The sequence below is a fragment of the Solanum verrucosum genome, unplaced genomic scaffold, assembly GCF_900185275.1.
Source record: "Solanum verrucosum unplaced genomic scaffold, falcon-dt-bn FXZP01000252.1, whole genome shotgun sequence".
NCBI classification, from domain to species: domain Eukaryota; kingdom Viridiplantae; phylum Streptophyta; class Magnoliopsida; order Solanales; family Solanaceae; genus Solanum; species Solanum verrucosum.
This window is the reverse complement of record NW_026019988.1, coordinates 2,901,583-2,921,540: the sequence shown is the minus strand read 5'-3', so window position 1 is coordinate 2,921,540 and position 19,958 is coordinate 2,901,583. Positions and strand designations below refer to the sequence as shown.

Genomic DNA, 19,958 nt, shown 5'->3' with positions numbered 1-19,958 from the left:
TTGGAAAATGAGTGGTCTTCTCTATCTAAGTGTGTCACAAAATTCTATAGAGGGAAAAATTCCATCAGATATTGGAGAACTGAAAGCCATTGTAGAAATACATCTTTCTGGTAACCACTTTTCAGGCATGATACCAAGCAGATTCGGGGAACTCCAAAACCTGCAGTCTCTTGACCTATCAAACAATTCATTATTTGGCCAAATTCCATTATCCCTTGCCAACTTGATAAGCTTGGAATTCTTGAATTTGTCTTTAAATGCATTGTCAGGTAGTATTCCTATGTCTTTGGAAAAACTCTCATACCTTAAAAGCATTAATGTTTCATTTAATGATTTAGAAGGTGTAATACCAAGTGGTGGTGTGTTTGGACATTCCACTGTGCAATCATTTCTTGGGAACAAAGGTCTTTGTGGAATGCACATATTGGAGATTCCTGCTTGTGCTATCACTAATCCTGGAAAACAATCAAAGCTTAAAGAGGTTCTACTAAAAATTGTTACTCCAGTGGTTATTTCATCCTTGCTGATATTCTTGTTGGTTTCAATTTGGTTAATGAAACGACAGAAGAAAGAAAAGTCCAAAGATGTTGAAAAGGTACCAGAGATCAGGACTCATCAATTAGTTTCTTATCACGACATTCAACAAGCAACCAATAATTTTGATGAATTAAATTTAATTGGTGTGGGAAGTTCTGGCTCTGTGTACAAAGGCACATTATCTAGTGGAACTGCAGTGGCCATTAAGGTTCTGGATTTGGAAAATGAGCAAGTATGCAAGAGGTTTGATACCGAATGCGAAGTCATGAGAAATGTTAGACACAGAAATCTTGTTCCGGTGATTACTACATGTTCTAGTGACTATATAAGAGCCTTTGTTCTGCAATTTATGCCCAATGGAAGTCTTGAGAATTGGCTGTATAAAGAAGATCGCCACTTGAACCTTCATCAAAGAGTTTCTGTAATGCTTGATACAGCTATGGCAGTTGAATATCTACATCATGGGCATGTAACTCCAATAGTTCATTGCGACTTAAAGCCAGCCAACATTCTTTTGGATGAAGATATGGTGGCTCATGTTGGTGATTTTGGTATCTCTAAAATTTTAGCCATAAGCAAGTCCATGGCTTATACCGAGACATTGGGCACTCTTGGATACATTGCACCAGGTATAAAAAATCTACTCACTTTGATTTTCTTTTATCATAATAAAGCCTCTCCAAATTCTACAAGTATAAAAGCAAGCTTTTATTTATGCAGAATTATTGTTGTATTTCAATTGAATTAACTTTTTTTTCAATCCTTTTTTAAGAATATGGCTCGGATGGAATAGTGTCTGTTAGTGGCGATGTTTATAGTTACGGGATCATGTTGATGGAGGTTTTGACGAAAAGAAGGCCAACAGATGAAGAGATATGCAATGAAAATCTTGACTTGAGGAAATGGATCACACAATCATTTTCAGGGAGTATGATGGACGTTGTGGATGCCAATCTTTTCTCCGAGGAAGAACAGATCACTTCAGAAAGTAAAATCTGCATTGCGTCCATGATAGAATTGGGTTTAGACTGCACAAAGGAAATGCCAGAATCAAGAATAACCATGAAAGATGTAGTCACGAGGCTTAACAAAATCAACAACACATTTCTGGAAACATAGAAGTTAGCATCTTTTCCTGTTCTGCAAGTTCACATGTTGCTTTTTGTTTGCCTGGTTTCTTTAGTCGATTGTAATTCAGAGTGTTGCATTTCCCTTATTTTTGATTTCAGATTTGAGTATAGTCTTTAATATGGTTGAATAAAATTAAGAAATATTACGGAAGTGTTTAGCTGCACTATTTTACTTTCTGTTTCTGTTTGCGGCCTCTACTTCATATTTTTGATTCATTAGTTTCTTCATATTGATATATTCAAGTATTCAATAAATGGAATTCTTAGTTGGACTAGTTGAGTTTTGCAGGTGAATGAAAGATCATCTCCTAATAATTCAATTGTTTTTACACCGTCGTAAGTGCATATAATTTAAACTCAAACTTAAATTTGATCTCCCTGTTTTTCAGTATCTGTCAGAAGTTTCTTTATATATTGACGATTTGCTTGTTACGGGCAGTGACGAGCAAGAATTGCTTCGGATGGAGTCTTTTTTGGGATGCATGGAAGCATATCAATCAGCAAAAGTATGTCCCGGAGATGCTGAAACAATTCAGAATGCAAGTTGCAAACAATTCCTACACCATTTGTTTTGAATACCAAATTTTCTAAGGAAGATTTTGAAAATATCAGGGCATTTCCACATTGTAGTTTCACTTGACGAATGCAGAGTGCGCTCTGCTTCTGTCCAGTGAATAAAATCTTCGCTTTTGTATAAAAGAGTAGTTCCTCTGTTTTCTCTTTCATTTCCTATGACGACTCTCCAAATCCCATCAGGCCCTAACCTAATATTTTCACAAAACCGCCATAACTTGACCAGCAACCTTTGATGTGCAGGGTTGACTCAACAAGATTGAAGGCCTAAAACAAAACTTTAAGAGAGGGCCCTAATATTTTTTATTCATCATATATATTTTTATTTAAAATCTATTTTTCTAACTTTTTATAGATGTGAAGTCATTAGTTACTGTTTTATAATCGATTTTTATTAGTAATTCCTTTCAATTGATAATATAGCTAATTCATTCAATCTCTTTGATCTTAAATAAGATTTAATCATTTTTAGTTGATAAAGTAATAAAGAAAAATACTTACATGTTTGTTGTGTGTACGTGAGCGTCACCGCAAACACACAGAATTATAAGAGCAACAAGTTTTCTAGAAAAAAAAGTATAAATTTTTTCACAAAGCAAAAAAATGATTGGTACAAAATGATGAGCTGATTTAATTTTGATACCTTGTTATTTGCTCGTAAAAAGTGCATAAAGAACTTCAAAATGCTTTGTAAATATATTATTGATATGGAAGTTGAAAGGAACAAATATAAAGACTGAAATTTGAAAAGGTTTTTGTTATAAATTTCTTATTTATGTTTCCCTTCTCATTTGCCATGGTAATGCATTGAACCTTGGTTGTAGAGTCTTTATTGGAATTAATAGTGAATTATTGTTTTCAATTGCTCATTTAAATTTTTCTTGAAATTACCATGATAATACAATTTTATTATTTTTTGAAAGGTAATTAAAATATTATTATTTAATATTTAATTAGATGTTTTATTATATTTTAATTTAATATAGGGGCAAAATTGTAATCCAACTTTTAAGATAGGAGTTTCTCACTTTTAATATACTAGTTTCTGGGTACACGCTTTGCGCGTGTAACACGTATTAATAAGTATATTATATGTTAAAAAATTAAATAGTATTAAATAATGTGATTTGATTTTTTTTTTAAAAAATTGTGGCTAATTGAGGTTTCTGTTGTCTCACTATGGCATCACTATCTAGTGGGATGGTTGAAATCTCTCCGACCCTTTACTAGATGTCTCGAATTTAAACCCTTATGAATGAAGAACCCTCTTAATGGGGAGAATTTTACCCTTATTGGGCATATCTGGTTCCACTAATCTATAAAATAATGGTCGAGTGGGCTTCAAATGTGAGATTCTTAAAACAGTAAGAAGGAATAATGACATAGACGATTTAGAATTTGTATGTAAATAATCTTTATAGATTTTAAACTTTAGTTAGTAGTCAGCAAATTTTAACTTACAGAATACAGATCAAAATATTCTTAAAAAGATGACATAATAAAAGCCCTGGACAGATTCTTCTCTTAGTTATTCTCCACTATCATCAGTGGAAAATTGAATAATGTATGGGAAATGATGGCACATATAGCTTCTGGAGAAGCTCAAGACCGTTACTAGGATGCAGTCATCTCAGTGAAACCCAAAGATGATGTTAATCGAACCTATCATTAATCTAATTCTATATGTTTCATCTTTAAATAATAAAAAGAAAGAGTACCCGCTCTATCAAATTCATTCTTAAAATTGATATTACCAATACAAAGAACAAAAAAGAAACACATAAGCAAGACAATTAATTATTCTTTTCGATCTTGTCTTGATAATGAAAATTTAAACAAAATCTAATGTAACAATCAATCTGTTTTTGAACACATAAAACTCCTAAACTAAAAGCAAGTTATAAACAAAGCAACAATTCAACTATATAAATAGAGATAAAAATGGTGTTTCAGTAATTGAATTCTTATCTATCCTCATGACTACATAAGGGAGACCACACAACGTTTCCCACAAATTACGACATTATTTCACCGATTTAGAGCTCCTACACATAGGAATTGTAGGAGTAGCACATAAAAATCTTTTCTGGAAAAGTTAAATTTATAGAACAAAAATTGTTGAATATGAAAAGTCACATAAAAATTTGAAAGGTCAAATAATATTAATATAAATATAAAAAGGATAATTCATGAACAATAACTTTGTAAGATACATGTATCTATTTAATTTCTTGTTTTCAAGGAGTAATTGCTTATTGGTTTTCTTTTTCTATTTAGTTTTGTCAGGTTTATAACATTTTTAGGTATTAAATAAATATGTTTATCATGAACTATCACTATGAAATAAATTTATTGTATCATATTAGTGATATGACACTATTTTTATTATATTTTAACATGATGTAAAGGCAAAATGGTAGTTTAGCATTGAAGTTAGGAGCTTCCCACTTATATATATATATATATATCTTACGTTTTTATCTGCTTATATTGGAGTATGTCCATATAGACTTTTCACTATCTAAATGAATTTGGCCTATAATATGTATTGGGCGAAATGGTCTGGTGGACCCTTATACTTATATCAGTTTGCATTATGAACCCTTCTACTTACCCCTTTGTCATCTGGACCCTTAAACTCAATAAAACACAATTTAACAAATCCTTCTGACCATTGACCAGGCTTATGTGTCATTAGATGTCTGAGTTGGCAAAAGTGTGCAACTACACACGCCTATTAAGGCGAGTGAGGAGCATTTCTACTTTAAAAAATATTAAAAATTATAAAAGAAATATATTTTTCAAAACTAATTAAAAATATTGTCTTTTTCACCCGTTACTCCTCCTTTTCAGCCATATCCTTCCCTGCCCAACCCCTTTTTCTTTCTTTTCACAATCTATTTTCATCTATTTAGATGATCTTGGCATCTTCTTGAGTCCACCAATTTACCGACGGAGAAAGAGAGCAGCGCCGGTGGTGCTCGCCAGACACCACTGATATGCAGTGGAGGGAGAGAGAGGTGCAGTTGGTCAACGGAGAGGAGAACGAGGTGGGTGAGGGTGCGAGGATCTAATCATGGCGGCAAAGATGGCAATGGTGTGCAGCGGAGATGAAGGTGAAAATGGTAATGGTGTTTGACTAGATCTGGTGCGATGGCTTAGGTTGTTGATTTTGTGGAGGTTGGAGGAGGAAAAGGAAAATGGTAATGATGTGGGGAGATTAAAGTGGAAGGAATACTAGTGGTTTCGCCAACAAAAATGGTGATGGCGACGACGGCTTGGGCGTGAAACAGTGGGAATGGAGAAAATGTATTGGTTTTTTTCTTTCACAACAAAATGTATTGGGTTTAACTTTAAAGAATATAATTAAATTTTTATTATTTTATCTTTAATTAAATAATTTTGATTAATAATTTTAAAAATTAATTATGACATGGCATTAATATATCTGATGTGGATATGCCATGTCATTTATGTAAAGGAGACTGTCACGACCCGATTTCTCAAATCATGATGGCACCTACTATAACCCACTAGCAGGTAAGCCAACCCGTAACCCGAAACAACAAGTAATGAGTCTGAGGGTAGAAACTAAACAAGAGTAGGCAAATAATAATATAAACAGGCGGAAGCAAACCAAAAACATATATACAAATAAAGATCCCTCCCAGAACCTGAAAGTCACTAGTACAGAGCTACTAACAAAATGAGTACAAGTCCCAAAAGTGGACAACAAAGACTGGACTGTCTAGAAAGGAAAAAGACAAGTCTATATATACAGATGGAGACTGAAATAGTACAAAACGTCGTGTGCTCACCCCCGTCTCCGGATCAGACTGCTCCAAGCTCGATCAACGCTGGCTACTAGTGCCCGGACCTGCATCACGAAACAGATGCAGAGCGTAGCATGAGTACCAAAACAAGAGGTACCCAGTAGGCATCATAGGCCGACTGAACTTGAAAAGTAAAGGCAGTATGAAAAGAAGGAATACACAAATTGAGGTCAAGAACAAAAATCTAACTAACAAAGGAATGCACACGAGTGTACAAAGAACTAACTAAAGTAATCTATAAGCTAACTACACTTAACTGGACCCCATAACCCCAGAAGGTACACTCGTGCGCAAGTTAAATAAAAACCCGAACGGACTCCCATAAGCCCGACGAGTACACATAATAACTATAACTAAAGAGAATTGCATATAAGAACCTAAGAACGAAGAACATCGAACCAGAACCTCAACCCTAATTAGTAGAATCTGACAGTACGGAGGCCGGACCTCGAACCGGATGCTCACAAGAAGTACCCAAGTAACCAATCACAAGTAACAAGTATAAGAGGCCGGAACTCTAACCAGATGCTCTATATACGTATTTGGGCAATAGAGGCCGAAACTCTAACCAGATGCTCTATATAAGTATTTGGGCAATAGAGGCCGAAACTCTAACCGGATGCTCTATATAAGTATTTGGGCAATAGAGGCCGAAACTCTAACCGGATGCTCTATATAAGTATTTGGGCAATAGAGGCCGGAACTCTAACCGGATGCTCTATAAAAGTGTCACTGTAGCTGCTGAAAGAGTCCCAATCGATTTATTCTCATAAATGTCCGTGGATCACCGTCCACACCTAGCCAATCAATGAAAGTCCTTGGAACCGAATCGAAAATCAAATTCAAATCGCGAAGCAGATCTAGTGTCGTCAACGTAACTCTTGAAGTTGTAACATCGGGGAAATAAGGATAACTATCATCGAAGCAAACGTATCGCCTAGCTAAGGCCCAAACTATCAGGCTCAAGTCTGCTACACCAGTCTACAGGGATCTAAGTCGGCCGAGCGACGTCGGGACAAAACTAAGGCCTATTGGATCCGAATCATGTATTTCTAAGGCAAGCCCTAGTCAAACCTAAACTAAGGCCCAAATGCTTCAACAAATAGTAAATTAAGCATGCAACCACTCCACATAGCGAGGAGGGTTAATTAATAACACAAAGCATGCTCACAGTTACTCGATAATTCTCGAAATAAGCCGAAAACATGATTTCCAAACACCTATGCGTGATTCAATCACTACCAACCAAAATCCCAACTAATCAAACATGCATTCACACTCTCAAGCTCAATCTAAGAGAGGGAAACCGTAGCCTACCTGTAAGCCGATCACACGCGCTCCAAAATCACTTCTCCGGAGCTTTCCCTTTTCGAACGTCCTCGAAATGCTGCCCCGCTATCAAAATAGAGTCACAACGTTATTATGGTCGTTTAGACACCAAAATCACAATAAACGGAGACGGACCAATTTCGGGGTCAAAACGGGGAAAGTGGGACCCGCGCAGGAAATTCCAGAATTAACCCCCAAAGTGGATCCTAACCAGTTCCCCCAGCTCATGTCCCAAAATGGGATACAATTCAGGGCTTGGGAACAACACAATATCAACATGCAACTAAAACCCAAATTTTCTCAAAAATTAGAAATGGGACAGCAGTTGAATCAGTGTATTTACCAGAAACTGGAGGTCTACAGTAAAATGCTACAACACCACGATGGTTCTCCTCGAAAAACCACTCAAGATAGCCTCAAAAATCACTGAAATTGGACCTAGAATGGCTGAGAAAACAAGTCTCAAAATCTTCCAAAATCAAGCTCATAAAAGGGTCGTGGCAGCAGGTGTTTTACAAAAATTACCTCAAACGGGGACCCCAAATCACTATCCGAGCTCACCAACACGTTGTCCTCGAAAAATCTCACAACTTTGCCTTTTGAATCGCCCAAATCGGTTGAGAGATGAGAGAGTTAAGAGGGTTTGAAGTTTGGGAAATGTTGCTGATTTTCTGCATTTATAGCTGATTTTCTGCATTTACGGCAGATTTTCTGCAATTTTCCAAAAACTAAAAACTCCGACGGGGTGCTCCGAACTCGTTTGGAACCCCGTGCACGCAAATGAGATATGCAACCATACCAAATTCGACATTCCAGACCCAATAGCGCAGTCGAAATTTCCATCAAAGGTCATCTCAATAAAAAGTGGGTCCCACTTCCAAATGCCCTTTTAAGTCAAAAACTACAAAAGAGCTACGAAAAATATCAAAAACCTCGAGACACAAAAAAAAGGTCAATCTAGACCAAACTTGACATTCCGGAGCTAACCGTGCTAACGAAATTTTTATCTGAGAGCGTTTTCCAAGAATGTTGACCAAAGTCAACCTTAAGCCAAATTTCAAAGGCTAAAACGCCTAATCGCACCGACTCACACTGAAAACCTCGAGAGTCATGCTGACCAGGCTGCAAGCCTAAAATGACCCTTCCGGAGCTAATGGAATCGTCAGAATTGGATTCCGATGTCATCTTCTCGAACTTTTGATCGAAAATGTTCGTTCAAGGTTCAGAAGCTCCAAAACACTAAAACTCACACCATAACCAAATGAACGATCAGGTGACTGAACTGTCAGTCCCAGCAAGTCATAAATGACTTGGGGTTGCTACAGGAACGCTCTAAATGACACACAGAAGGCAAGACACACAGAAGAATAAAATTTGCATTAATTAATAATTGAGGGAATTTACAATGATATAACTAAGAAATTGAAGTGTTGGATTTTTAATTCTACATTTACATAAATAAAATATAACTCTTAAATTAAATTTTACTATTTAATTAGATTTTGATTTAGTATAGGGGAAAAATGGTGATTCAATTTTGAAGTTTATATATATATATATATATATATAATAGTTCTACGGCACGTGCGTATTATATATATAGTATACGATGTTGTAAAATAGAATTAATATTACTAAATTAAAGTTTTTTAGTAAATAATTATAATTTAAAGAACATAGGACGAGTGCTTTTAAATGATTAATAAAGATTGTCATAGAGTTACTTGTATTTTGAGATCAAAATGATCAGATATTATTGAAACATTTCAAAATACATTCAAAGTTTAAATATGGGGAGAAAGTGACATATATTTAGTAGTATTATTATTTACTTCACTCAATTTTGTAAGCAAATCTAACCAACAAAATTTATCAATACAAAAAAGTCACCATAGTCTTTCCTCTTGAGGCTGTGACATAATTGATGGACACCATTTAAGTATATTTTTTCTCTTAAATATTATTCTTGAAATTTAGTATGTGCATGACACTATTAAGGACTACCATAAAAATTTCAATATTTTATCTTTATACGTAATCTATCTTTTACCAATTAATATTTGAGTTAGACTATCATAGAGAGGTAATTCTACAAAAAAAAAGGGGGTACTTTATTGTTATGATGAATGATGGTTAAATTGAGGTTTGAGTATATGTCAAATATTTAGCTTGACCAATTATTTGTATATATATCAGTAGCATAATTTAATTTTAATATATGAACAACATCACCTTTGGTAAAAAAATATTTTATTTCTTGAAGTTTCTACCTTATCTTTGTAGAATTGTAGTCTTTTCCTTTTTTCTACCGCATACATATCATATAGTTGTTGTCTAATGAAAGTATCTAGAATCTTATTGAAGTTGTATCGTGATATAACATATTAAACTTTTCAATAATAAAAATTAATAGATGAATAAAATTTAAAGTATTGTTTATAGAATCTTCAATTTGATTTAAGATTATTTTATGGTCAATCACTATTTTCTTATCTATTTTTATATAGTTAACAAGGAGTGTATCTTGTGACATAAAATTTTCTCAAATTCAAATAAACACAAAAGATAGGAAAAAAAATATATGGAACGATACATAGCCAATGAAGAAGGAAGACGAAAATATATTTTCATGCTATATTCATTATAGTGTTTCATTTGATTAAAATCTTTTGTCACCAACACTTTACTTTCTTCGTTCATTTTTACTTACATATCTATTAAAAAATAATTATTATCATGTCTATATTATCATATTATAAGTAAAAGTGAAAATCTATTTTTGAAAGGGAAAAGGGACGGATTTACCCCCGAACTTTAATAAATGGTACGTATATGCCCGCCGTTATACTTTGCGTCCACATAAGCCCCTGTCGTCCAATTATAGGTACACATATACCCCTCTCACTAACGGACCCCTAATTTCTTAATTACACGTGTCTTAATCCTATTGAACTACCCGTTTGACCATTTTTTTAACCCATAACCCAACTATCCGCCCCATAACCCAATACCCACCCAATTTTCTTTAAAAGGAATCCTTATTAAAACACCCAAATTAACACACCAATTAATAATTTAATACTTAAAACACATATAAATAAATCATAGTTAAAAGAATTTCTTGTTTGACTCTCGAGTGATATTATTAGTAAATAAGAGGAGCTGCATATATAACTCTTCCATGAAAACAGGCATGGCTTCTTGTTGTAGACATACCAAAACTTTGAAACCATCTTTCATACCTTGAGCGGCAGAAGAATAAGGCAAGAAAAAACAAGGTTCAACACTCCCAATCAAGTGTCTAGACAGAGGAAAGACAGTCACAGGGCCACCCCATCCAAAATCAACCGTCTCGTGGCCTACATGCCACCAATCTGTAAATGCACTCACTTTATTCCCTGATGTGATCCCTTCATCATAATGCAGCTTCTGGAAATCAATGAACGAATGAACATACTCATCTGTGATGATGTTCTTGCTCTTCTTTATCACGTCTGCTGCTTTCCAGATAGGTTCATTGATGAGGTCCTTTGCAAGGAGCTGAACGTATATTGGCACACACCCATTGCCCCAGTAACCTGCTGGCAATGGTGGCTTCACTCTTCTTCTGATATTGGTTAGATAGGTATACTTCACTGTCTCATCATCTGAGATTTTAGAAGTGTGGTGGGTTAATTTTGGTGTTTTAACTTGGGTGTTTTAATTAGGATTCCTTTTAGAGGAAATTGGGTGGGTATTGGGTTATGAGGCGGATAGTTTGATTATGGGTTAAAAAAATGGTCAAACGGGTAGTTCAATAGGATTAAGACACGTGTAAGAAATTAGGAGTCCGTTAGTGAGAGGGATATATGTGTACCTATAATTGGACGGCAGGGGCTTATGTGGACACAAAGTACAACGGAGGGCATATACGTACCATTTATTAAAGTTCGGGGCTAAATCTGTCCCTTTTCCCTTTTTGAAATAGTGGATTTAACATCAAAACGAATGATTCAATGGACAACGTTGATGCCCGTTGTTTTAGCAAAATCAGAAAGAAACTGCTTCATTTGAGGGTAAAAATATAAAAAATAAAAAACCAAAGAAGAAATATATTACCCAAATCATGTGACCTTTTTCATGTTTGTTTATTATTATTGTCTTTTTCACAACTTTTTGTCACTGTTAACTCATGGAAATCAAAAATACGAGTGTGAATTTATGAATGATTTGCTACAATTTATTCATCAACTCCTTCTTATGTGGTACCTCAAATTTAGTTGAATTTTGCACTTAATCAATTGTTGTAAATAACCCTTAGATTTTTTAAAAAGAAGAACCGTAGAAAACTTTCAAAAATAGTAGTTTAAAAGTGAGACGAAATCCTCTATTTATAGCTAGCAAATAGTAGTATGAATAGGTGCTAATTGTTACTTATCAGAAAAGTTACAACCTTAAAGTCACTGCTCATCGGAAAAATCACAACCTTTTTGCAAAAGTCACAACTCATCGGAAAAGGCACAACCCTTCGGAAAAGTCACAACCCTTTGAAAAAATCACAACCCTTCGAAAAAGTCACAACTCATCGGAAAAGGCACAACCCTTAGGAAAAGTCACAACCCTTTGAAAAAATTACAACCCTTCGAAAAAGTCACAACTCATCGAAAATATCAAAAAAGTCGCAACCCTTTGGTAAAGTCACATCTCTTTGAGAAAATCACAACCCTTTAATATGAAAGGGTATCTACATTTAATATAATACAAATAATTAAATTAATAAATTGAGTACTTTTAATTGGGGGTATTATAGTAATTCTACATTCAATTTAGGAGTTCATGCTTTTAAGGTAGTATAGATATAGATAGAAGATATATATATATATATTATATACGGAATAGGTTCAAAAATACCCCTAAAGTATGTGAAATAGACCACTTATACCCTCCATTACACTTTGTGATAAAAAATACACCCATCGTTATCCCAGGAGACCACAAATACCCTCAAGAGTTAACTACATAAATTTTTAGTGATGTGGCAATCCACATTGGACTAATCCCTCCACCTAATCATTGCCAACTATGATTCACTGCACAAGATCTTGACCTTTAGCGGCAACAAAGTTGCCACAAAATCCCAAAATATTGCCACTAAAGGTTATGAGTGATTTTTAGTGGCAACTAAGGTTGCAACAACCATTCGCTAGTAAAATCTATTTTTTTTCAACAAAAAAAAATGATAATTAATTTTTGGTTGCAACCTAATTTTTTAAAATAAATAACTTGCACTATCAATATGAAAAACATTCAATCTTGTTACGAACAACAAAATTACTTCTCGATTCAAATCTCCTACTACATAATGCATCATTGTTACATTTTATGCATTTACATATGACATAAAAATAAAACATATAGTGTCTTCAAACTCCTCCTTAATCGATATTATTTTTGTCTTTTTAAAAACAATGAAGAAAAAAAACACAAACCAGAATTTAATGTTAAAAAACCTTTAGTGGACGATATTCTAGTCTTTTGTGGCGACTTTTGTCGCCGCCAAAGGTCTAGTTCTTTTGTAGTGAATCCTAGTTGGCAACACTTAGGTGGAAGGATTAGTCCCACGTGGCTTGCCACATCACTAAAAATTTGGGGTGTTAACTCTTGAGGGTATTTTTGGTCTCTTAAAATAACGGCGGGGGAATTTTTGATCCCCAAAATGTAACGAAAGATATAAGTACGGTCTATTTCACATAGTTCAGAGGTAATTTTGACCCTTTTCCTATATATATATATATCTATATGATATGACGATGATATATGATTTGAAGATGATGATTCATTATTGTGTTTATTGCAACAACATTTTATAGACTATTTCATTACTGATTGCGTGATCAAAAGCATATTCAGGATTTACCTCTAAAATTTCTAATCAACATTGAATACATAATATTTTTAAAGTTATAGGTTCATGTCCACTATTTATTACTATTAGTAAAATTACACACATAAATTTTGTACTCACCCAATAACAAAAGGTCAAACAACAGGCTTTTTGCTTAGCTTATCTTAGACTGTGAAGACTCCCATTGAGTTGGTTCTGGACCATATAATATATATCCATATTTCTTTCTTAATAGTGCAAGTAATTAACTGACCATATAATATAAATATATTCTTTCTTTCTTTTAGCTTAATAATGCAAGTTGACTGACTTTTCTTAAATGAAAAAAATTTCCTTGCCCCAGACTCTCACCTCTCTTCTTGTGTTTGTCTTTATAAAGTTGGCCAATGTGAGATGATATTGCAATAAAAGTTTGTGGAAATCATTAATTTCTTCTCAAATTAATTAGTCAAATACAAATGAGTAAATATCTCAAAAGGTCACCCAATTTTGAGAAATTATCTTGTTAAGTTATTCAACTTTGTTTTATATCAATAAAATCACTTAACTTTGAGTTTTTCTTTTATAAAATCACTCAATCAAATTTACCATTAAAAATAATAATTTTACATGATAAAATCACTCATCATCCCCGTCAAACATGTCACTGCCCAAGTCAATATCATGAGTTATAGTTGGACTAAGTCTGTTATAGTTAGTTGGACTAAGTCCGTCAAACTTGTCACCGCCCAAGTCAATATCATGAGTTGTAGTTGGATTAAGTCTTGAAACTATCGCTTCTAGCTCATGGCTCTTTCCCAATATCTTGGTGGTAATGATCAAGTTCTTTTTAGAGTTATCAATTGTCACTTCCATAGAGCTGAATTGATAACCTTATAATATGGTATAAATTTAATTTTCAAATACGTATTTGATGATGCTTTCAGTTGAGTTCATCATGTTCAAGATCCTGATATTAATAATTTAATAATTATGTTTAGCATGTACAGCCATGATGATTGATGGAGTTAAAAGGCAATAAGGTAGACCTAAAATCATACGAAAGGAATTATCATGATAAATATATACAATTTACTGGAATCAATGTAGAGTTATCAAGCACGATATATAGGAGATAAAGATTCATATTACATGATAACCAGTTGGTTGGGATCAAATGTCCTAGTTGTAGTATGAAAGTGATAATGTATCATCTTTTTATAGGTTGGTTGGTGCAATTGAATTCTACATTATTGTCTATAAATTTTGCTCACTTGTTCGGAAATGAGACATAATATTTTGAATAGATATTGCAATGGTAATAGATGTTAAATGCAAGTTGTGATGTGGTCAGGGGCAGATCTAGTTAATGTGGTATGTGTTCATGTGAATCCACATAAGCTAGATGGGAGGACAGAGATTATAATGTGGAAGATCGAATCCTCATCATGAATAAGTTGAAAGTTTAAACAGAAAGAGAATCAACCGAAATTTCACTAAGTAAAAAAAATGAATTTCTTTGAAATTTCAATAAATAGTATTTATAATTGACAGTAGAAACTACCGTGAAATTGCTCCAAAAGAAATTTCAAGGAAATGACATTGAAATAACTATGGTCTAGTAAGTAGTATGTGTCACTATATTTATTATTGCAATAGAGATGGTTGTTGACTTTAGTTGGATTAGGTAAGAGTTAATTAATTTTTCCTCCGTTCATTTTTACTTGTTCATAACATCAAAAGTAGATGTTTACTTTTACTTGTTAAATTATATATTTTTTTTTAAATCAAAAGATAATTTCTCATTTTATACTATACTGATAACTTATTGTTTGCTATTTTTACTAAAACAAAAATGTAATACTAGCTGGAAGATGCATCTCCGATACTGTTTTAGGCTTTAGCTGTTGAAGGCCAGAAACTTGAAAGAGATAACCAAAAATACCTGAAAGAAGTATAATTTTTTTGCGAGTTTCGTAAAGTAAAGACCTTGAAATAGATTCACGGATATCATTAATGTGTATTGGAGGATCATAGAGGTAATAATAAATACATCTTGACATTGAATTTGATTGACACAAAAATGAACTGACTATATCTCTCAGTATGATTTTCACTCTTGGACGAAAATATTTTAGTGGTTTATGTATCAAATAATTTTCATTTTAAGGATCATTCCATACAAAGAAATTAATGTTTTGTATGATTGATGTGATAGTACAGGTGTGGATTGTTAGGGTTTTGCCCTATTTTCTTACTTTATTTGAAGTTTATTTTTTCGTAAAAGAAAAGACAACACATTACCATAAATGCTTTTACTTTTCAAGAAAGGAAAATATATTTTTCTTCCATATTTGGTTTATTCTTTCCTTATAGGAAAAGTTAGGAAATCTATAAATTGAAGATTCATCTTCTCATACCAAGAACACAATAGTATCAACAATGTAGTTGTTTAGAGACTTTTGTTTATGGGGAGATTTTCTCTCTACAATTTTAATATTTTTAACTAATTTTTAATATGTAGGCCAATTGGCCAAATTCCATATAATAATATTTTGATTTTAATATAAGTTTTTGTCATCTGATTTATACACCATATGATTTTCTAGTGTAAGCTTCCGCATGACGCCCTAATCACGAACCCAACAGAGATACGTTTTCAAGAAGACAATGGAAATAGTGAGTGCCCTTGGGTATGGAGTCGTCTTTGTTAGGGAGCGCGGTTACCCCCAATGTGGGGCTTTTCGGCGCGAATTCAAATTTTGTCGGGCTCCAATGTGGGTACCAAACACTGGGTGGAAAAGCAAAAAAAAAAAAAGACAATGGAAATAGAGATACCGTGAAGACTTGGGCAAATACCAATTGCTCCGTAAGTGCTGCTATATAATGGAATAATACATTTGAAAAACAAATCAAGCTTTGAATCAATCATGAAGAAGAACATTCTCTTATTGATTCTTCTCTTTCTAATTCAACTTTCTGTATCATTTGCTTCCTCAAATGAGCCTGACCAACAAGCTCTATTAGCTTTCCAAAATCTTATTATTACAAGTACTAATCATTTTAAATTTCGGCCAATAATACTTCTTTCTGCACTTGATTTGGTGTCACTTGCAGTCCAAAAAGGCAAAGGGTTGTGGCCTTGGATCTTCCTAATTTGCAACTTCAAGGCACAATTTCCCCGTCTTTGGCCAATCTGTCCTACCTCAGTGTTCTCAATCTCGAGAACAACAGCTTCCATGGTGGCATCCCTTATGGACTTGGCCACTTGCCTCGCTTGCAAGTCATTGATATTAAAAACAATCAGCTCAACGGAAGTATACCAACAAGTCTATTTCAAAACCAGAGAGTTCAAGTAGTCTCATTGGCTTTCAATGAACTCAGTGGTGAAATGTGGAAAGGGCCATGGTATGTACCAGAACTCAAAGTCTTAAATCTCAGGAACAATAGCCTCATGGGTATAATCCCTCCTTCTGTTAGAAATGCCACAAAATTGATGAACTTCAGTTTGTCTGGGAATAGAGTCAGTGGGAACATTCCAAAAGAAATTGGTAATCTGAGCCAGCTTGCATTTTTGTACTTGTTCGATAATCAATTAACAGGTTTCATTCCCGTAACATTGTTTAATATTTCATCACTTCTTGCCCTATCTCTTGGAATCAATAGCCTTTCCGGTCCTCTCTTGCTTGATGAAAGGAATACTATGTCAAATCTAAAGTTATTAGATATATCTTACAACCAAATTTCTGGTTGCATTCCTTCCAACATATGCCAACTCACAGAGCTCAAAGCTTTGTCCATGTCTTTCAACAGCATAACGGGAGACATACCCAAAAATATTGGTTGTTTATCCAAACTCGAGGAGTTTTATATTGGCTATAATCCAATAAAAGGGACTATTCCCGTTTCACTGGGAAATATTTCCACTCTGCGTAATCTTTATTCTTCAAACAATCGCATAGTGGGGCAAATTCCTCCGGAATTAGGGAAGCTATCAAAGTTTAGGAAATAAGCTTTGAGGTTAATTCTAATCTTATTGGTCGAATTCCAGAGGTTATTTTCAACATATCTTCTTTGGAAGTGATTGATTTCAGTTTCAATAACCTCTCGGGGAGAATTCCAGCCACTATAGGTCTTCATCTTCCAAACCTTGAAGAACTGAACTTGGGACATAATCAGCTCGAAGGGGAAATTCCATTGTTCATAACAAATGCTTCCAAGCTTCAGATACTGGGGCTAGAATTGATGCAGCTATGGCAGTTGAATATCTACATCATGGTCATGTCACTCCAATAGTTCATTGCGACTTAAAGCCAGGCAACGTTCTTTTGGATGAAGATATGGTGGCTCATGTTGGTGATTTTGGAATTTCTAAAATTTTAGCCTTCAGCAAGTCCATGGCTTATACCGAGACATTGGGCACTCTTGGATACATTGCACCAGGTATAAAAAAGAATCTACTCTCTTTGATTTTCTCTTATCATAATTAATTAAGCCTCTCCAAGTTCTAGAAGTAAAAAATGCAAGTTTTTATTTATGCAGATAATTATTTTTGTATTTCAATTGAATAACTATTTTTTTCCCAACCCTTTTCTAAGAATATGGTTCGGAGGGGATAGTGTCCACTAGTGGTGATGTTTATAGTTACGGCATCATGTTGATGGAGGTTTTGACCAAGAGAAGGCCAACAGATGACGAGATATGCAATGAAAATCTTGACTTGAGGAAATGGATAACACAATCATTTTCAGGGAGTATGATGGACGTTGTGGATGCCAATCTTTTTTCCGAGGAAGAACAAATCACTTGTAAAAGTGAAATGTGCATAGCGCCCATGATAGAATTGGGTTTAGACTGCACAAAGGAAATGCCAGAATCAAGAATAACCATGACGGATGTAGTCAAGAGGCTTAACAAAATCAAGAATGCATTTCTGGAAATGTAGACGTTAGCATATCTTCCGATGGTGTTAATATGATGCTTTTTGCTTACCTGTAGACATTTACTGTTTGTAGTTCAGAGTGTTGCATCTCCCTCATTTTGTGATTTCAGATTTGAGTAGTCTTTAAAATGTTTTGAATACTTGAATAAAACTAAGAAATATTACGAATGTGTTTAGCTGCACTATTTTACTTTCTGTTTGTCTCTACTTCATATTTTTGATTCATTAGTTTCTTCCGATAGATATGTTCAACTATTTAATAGTTGGACTTGTTGAATTTTGTAGGTGAATGAAAGATCAGATTCTAATAATTCAATAGTTTCTACATCGTAAGTACACATAATTTAAATTCAAACTTAAATTTGATCACCCTGTTTTCAGTATCAGTCAAAGTAAGTGCAAGTAAATATTCTTGAATGGTTTTCTAGAAGAGGAGATTTATGTAGCTTCAATCCAATAGTAAATTACATACTGTCTCTTAAACATTTACTGTAATAGCAAATATTTCTCTGTCATTCTTTTTAACAGTAGTTGCCTGGCAACTTGTCAGCACCTCGATTATTCAAACAAGTACCTTCTATCAACAAGGGTTAAGTAGATGGAAAGTTTTCATCTACTAGCATCTGTTACTTTTAATGTGAACATAAGTGAATTATGAGAGCATATAATCACATGAGCAATCGGGGCATCTGGAAGCTAGAAAACATCCTATAACCATGCCATATCACCAGTGTTTTAAAAAGCAGTGTTGGTGTGACATCTTCCAATTTGAAATAACTATGAAGAAGCTTGAAATTGGAAATAGTCATTTTTGGAAAGAATTCAAAATCTGGAAATTTAGTTTATGGAAAAAAATGAGTTTTTGGTCAACTTCACACAGTCATAACTCCTAGCTCAGGATGAATTAGGTGTATTTCAAGTTATGTTTGCAAAGCCCTTGGAATTATCTTTCCAACGCCCCTGAGTTTGCACGATTCCGAGTTCATATGAGTGAGTTATGCCCTTTGGAAGTTGGGCTATTGCTCAGGGAAGTCAATCCGAATTTTTGTAAGGGTATTTTGGTCTTTTCCCTAACCATTTCTTTTGGTTATATTAAGGGTTTAGACTGATTTTAAATCAGTTTTTCCTTGGAAAAGTGAGAGTGAGGGTTTGTGAGTGAAGAGGGAAAGAAGAGGAGAAAGAGAAAAACAAGCAAGGTTCGTCAAGATCATCGTGGTTTTCGTCGGGGGTGATCCCTATTAAGGTATGTGAGATCATAGTGTTGGGTTGGTTCATTCCCCCACACGCCAAACTCGTTTTAATTTCGAGAAAAAGATTGGTTGTGGTTGTTGAAATCTTGTGGTTGTGTTGAAGCTTCTTGTTGGTTTGGTGCATGTTACCGATTGTGATTTCGAGTTGAATCTATTGTACGTTAAGGGGGTTTTATTATTCTAAGTGTTTGGGGTTGGAACCTTTGAAGTTAAGAAGGTTTAGAGTTGGAAAAACAAAGGAGAAAAGTCGGGTTTTTTCGGGGAAAAAGGGAGGGGCGTCGCGCCAGCCAGCGCGCCCCAACGGGGGTTCTGAAGTTTCCCCCTTGGGGCGGCGCGCCTTGCAGAGCTCCTAGCAGGCCCCTTTGAAGTCTGAAGGCTGGCGCCCCACGCCTCTCAGAGCGCCAATCCTCCCCATTCCTTCCCCACTTTTTCATGCATGTTCATTGGTAATGTACCTATGTTTTATAGTTGTTTTCAACACTCTAAGGTACATCTAACCAT

At 34.5% G+C, this 19,958-nt stretch overlaps 1 protein-coding gene across 1 annotated transcript in view; it reads left to right on the top strand.

Annotated features, from left to right (window-relative positions):
• Positions 1–7: 7 nt before the first annotated feature.
• The window catches only part of LOC125818868 (receptor kinase-like protein Xa21), a 41,701-nt gene continuing 21,750 nt past the window's right edge, over positions 8–19,958 (top strand). Inside the window, exon 1 of the mRNA XM_049498382.1 lies at positions 8–780. Coding sequence (XP_049354339.1) covers positions 8–780 — 773 coding nt within the window. The remainder of the gene's footprint in view (positions 781–19,958) is intronic.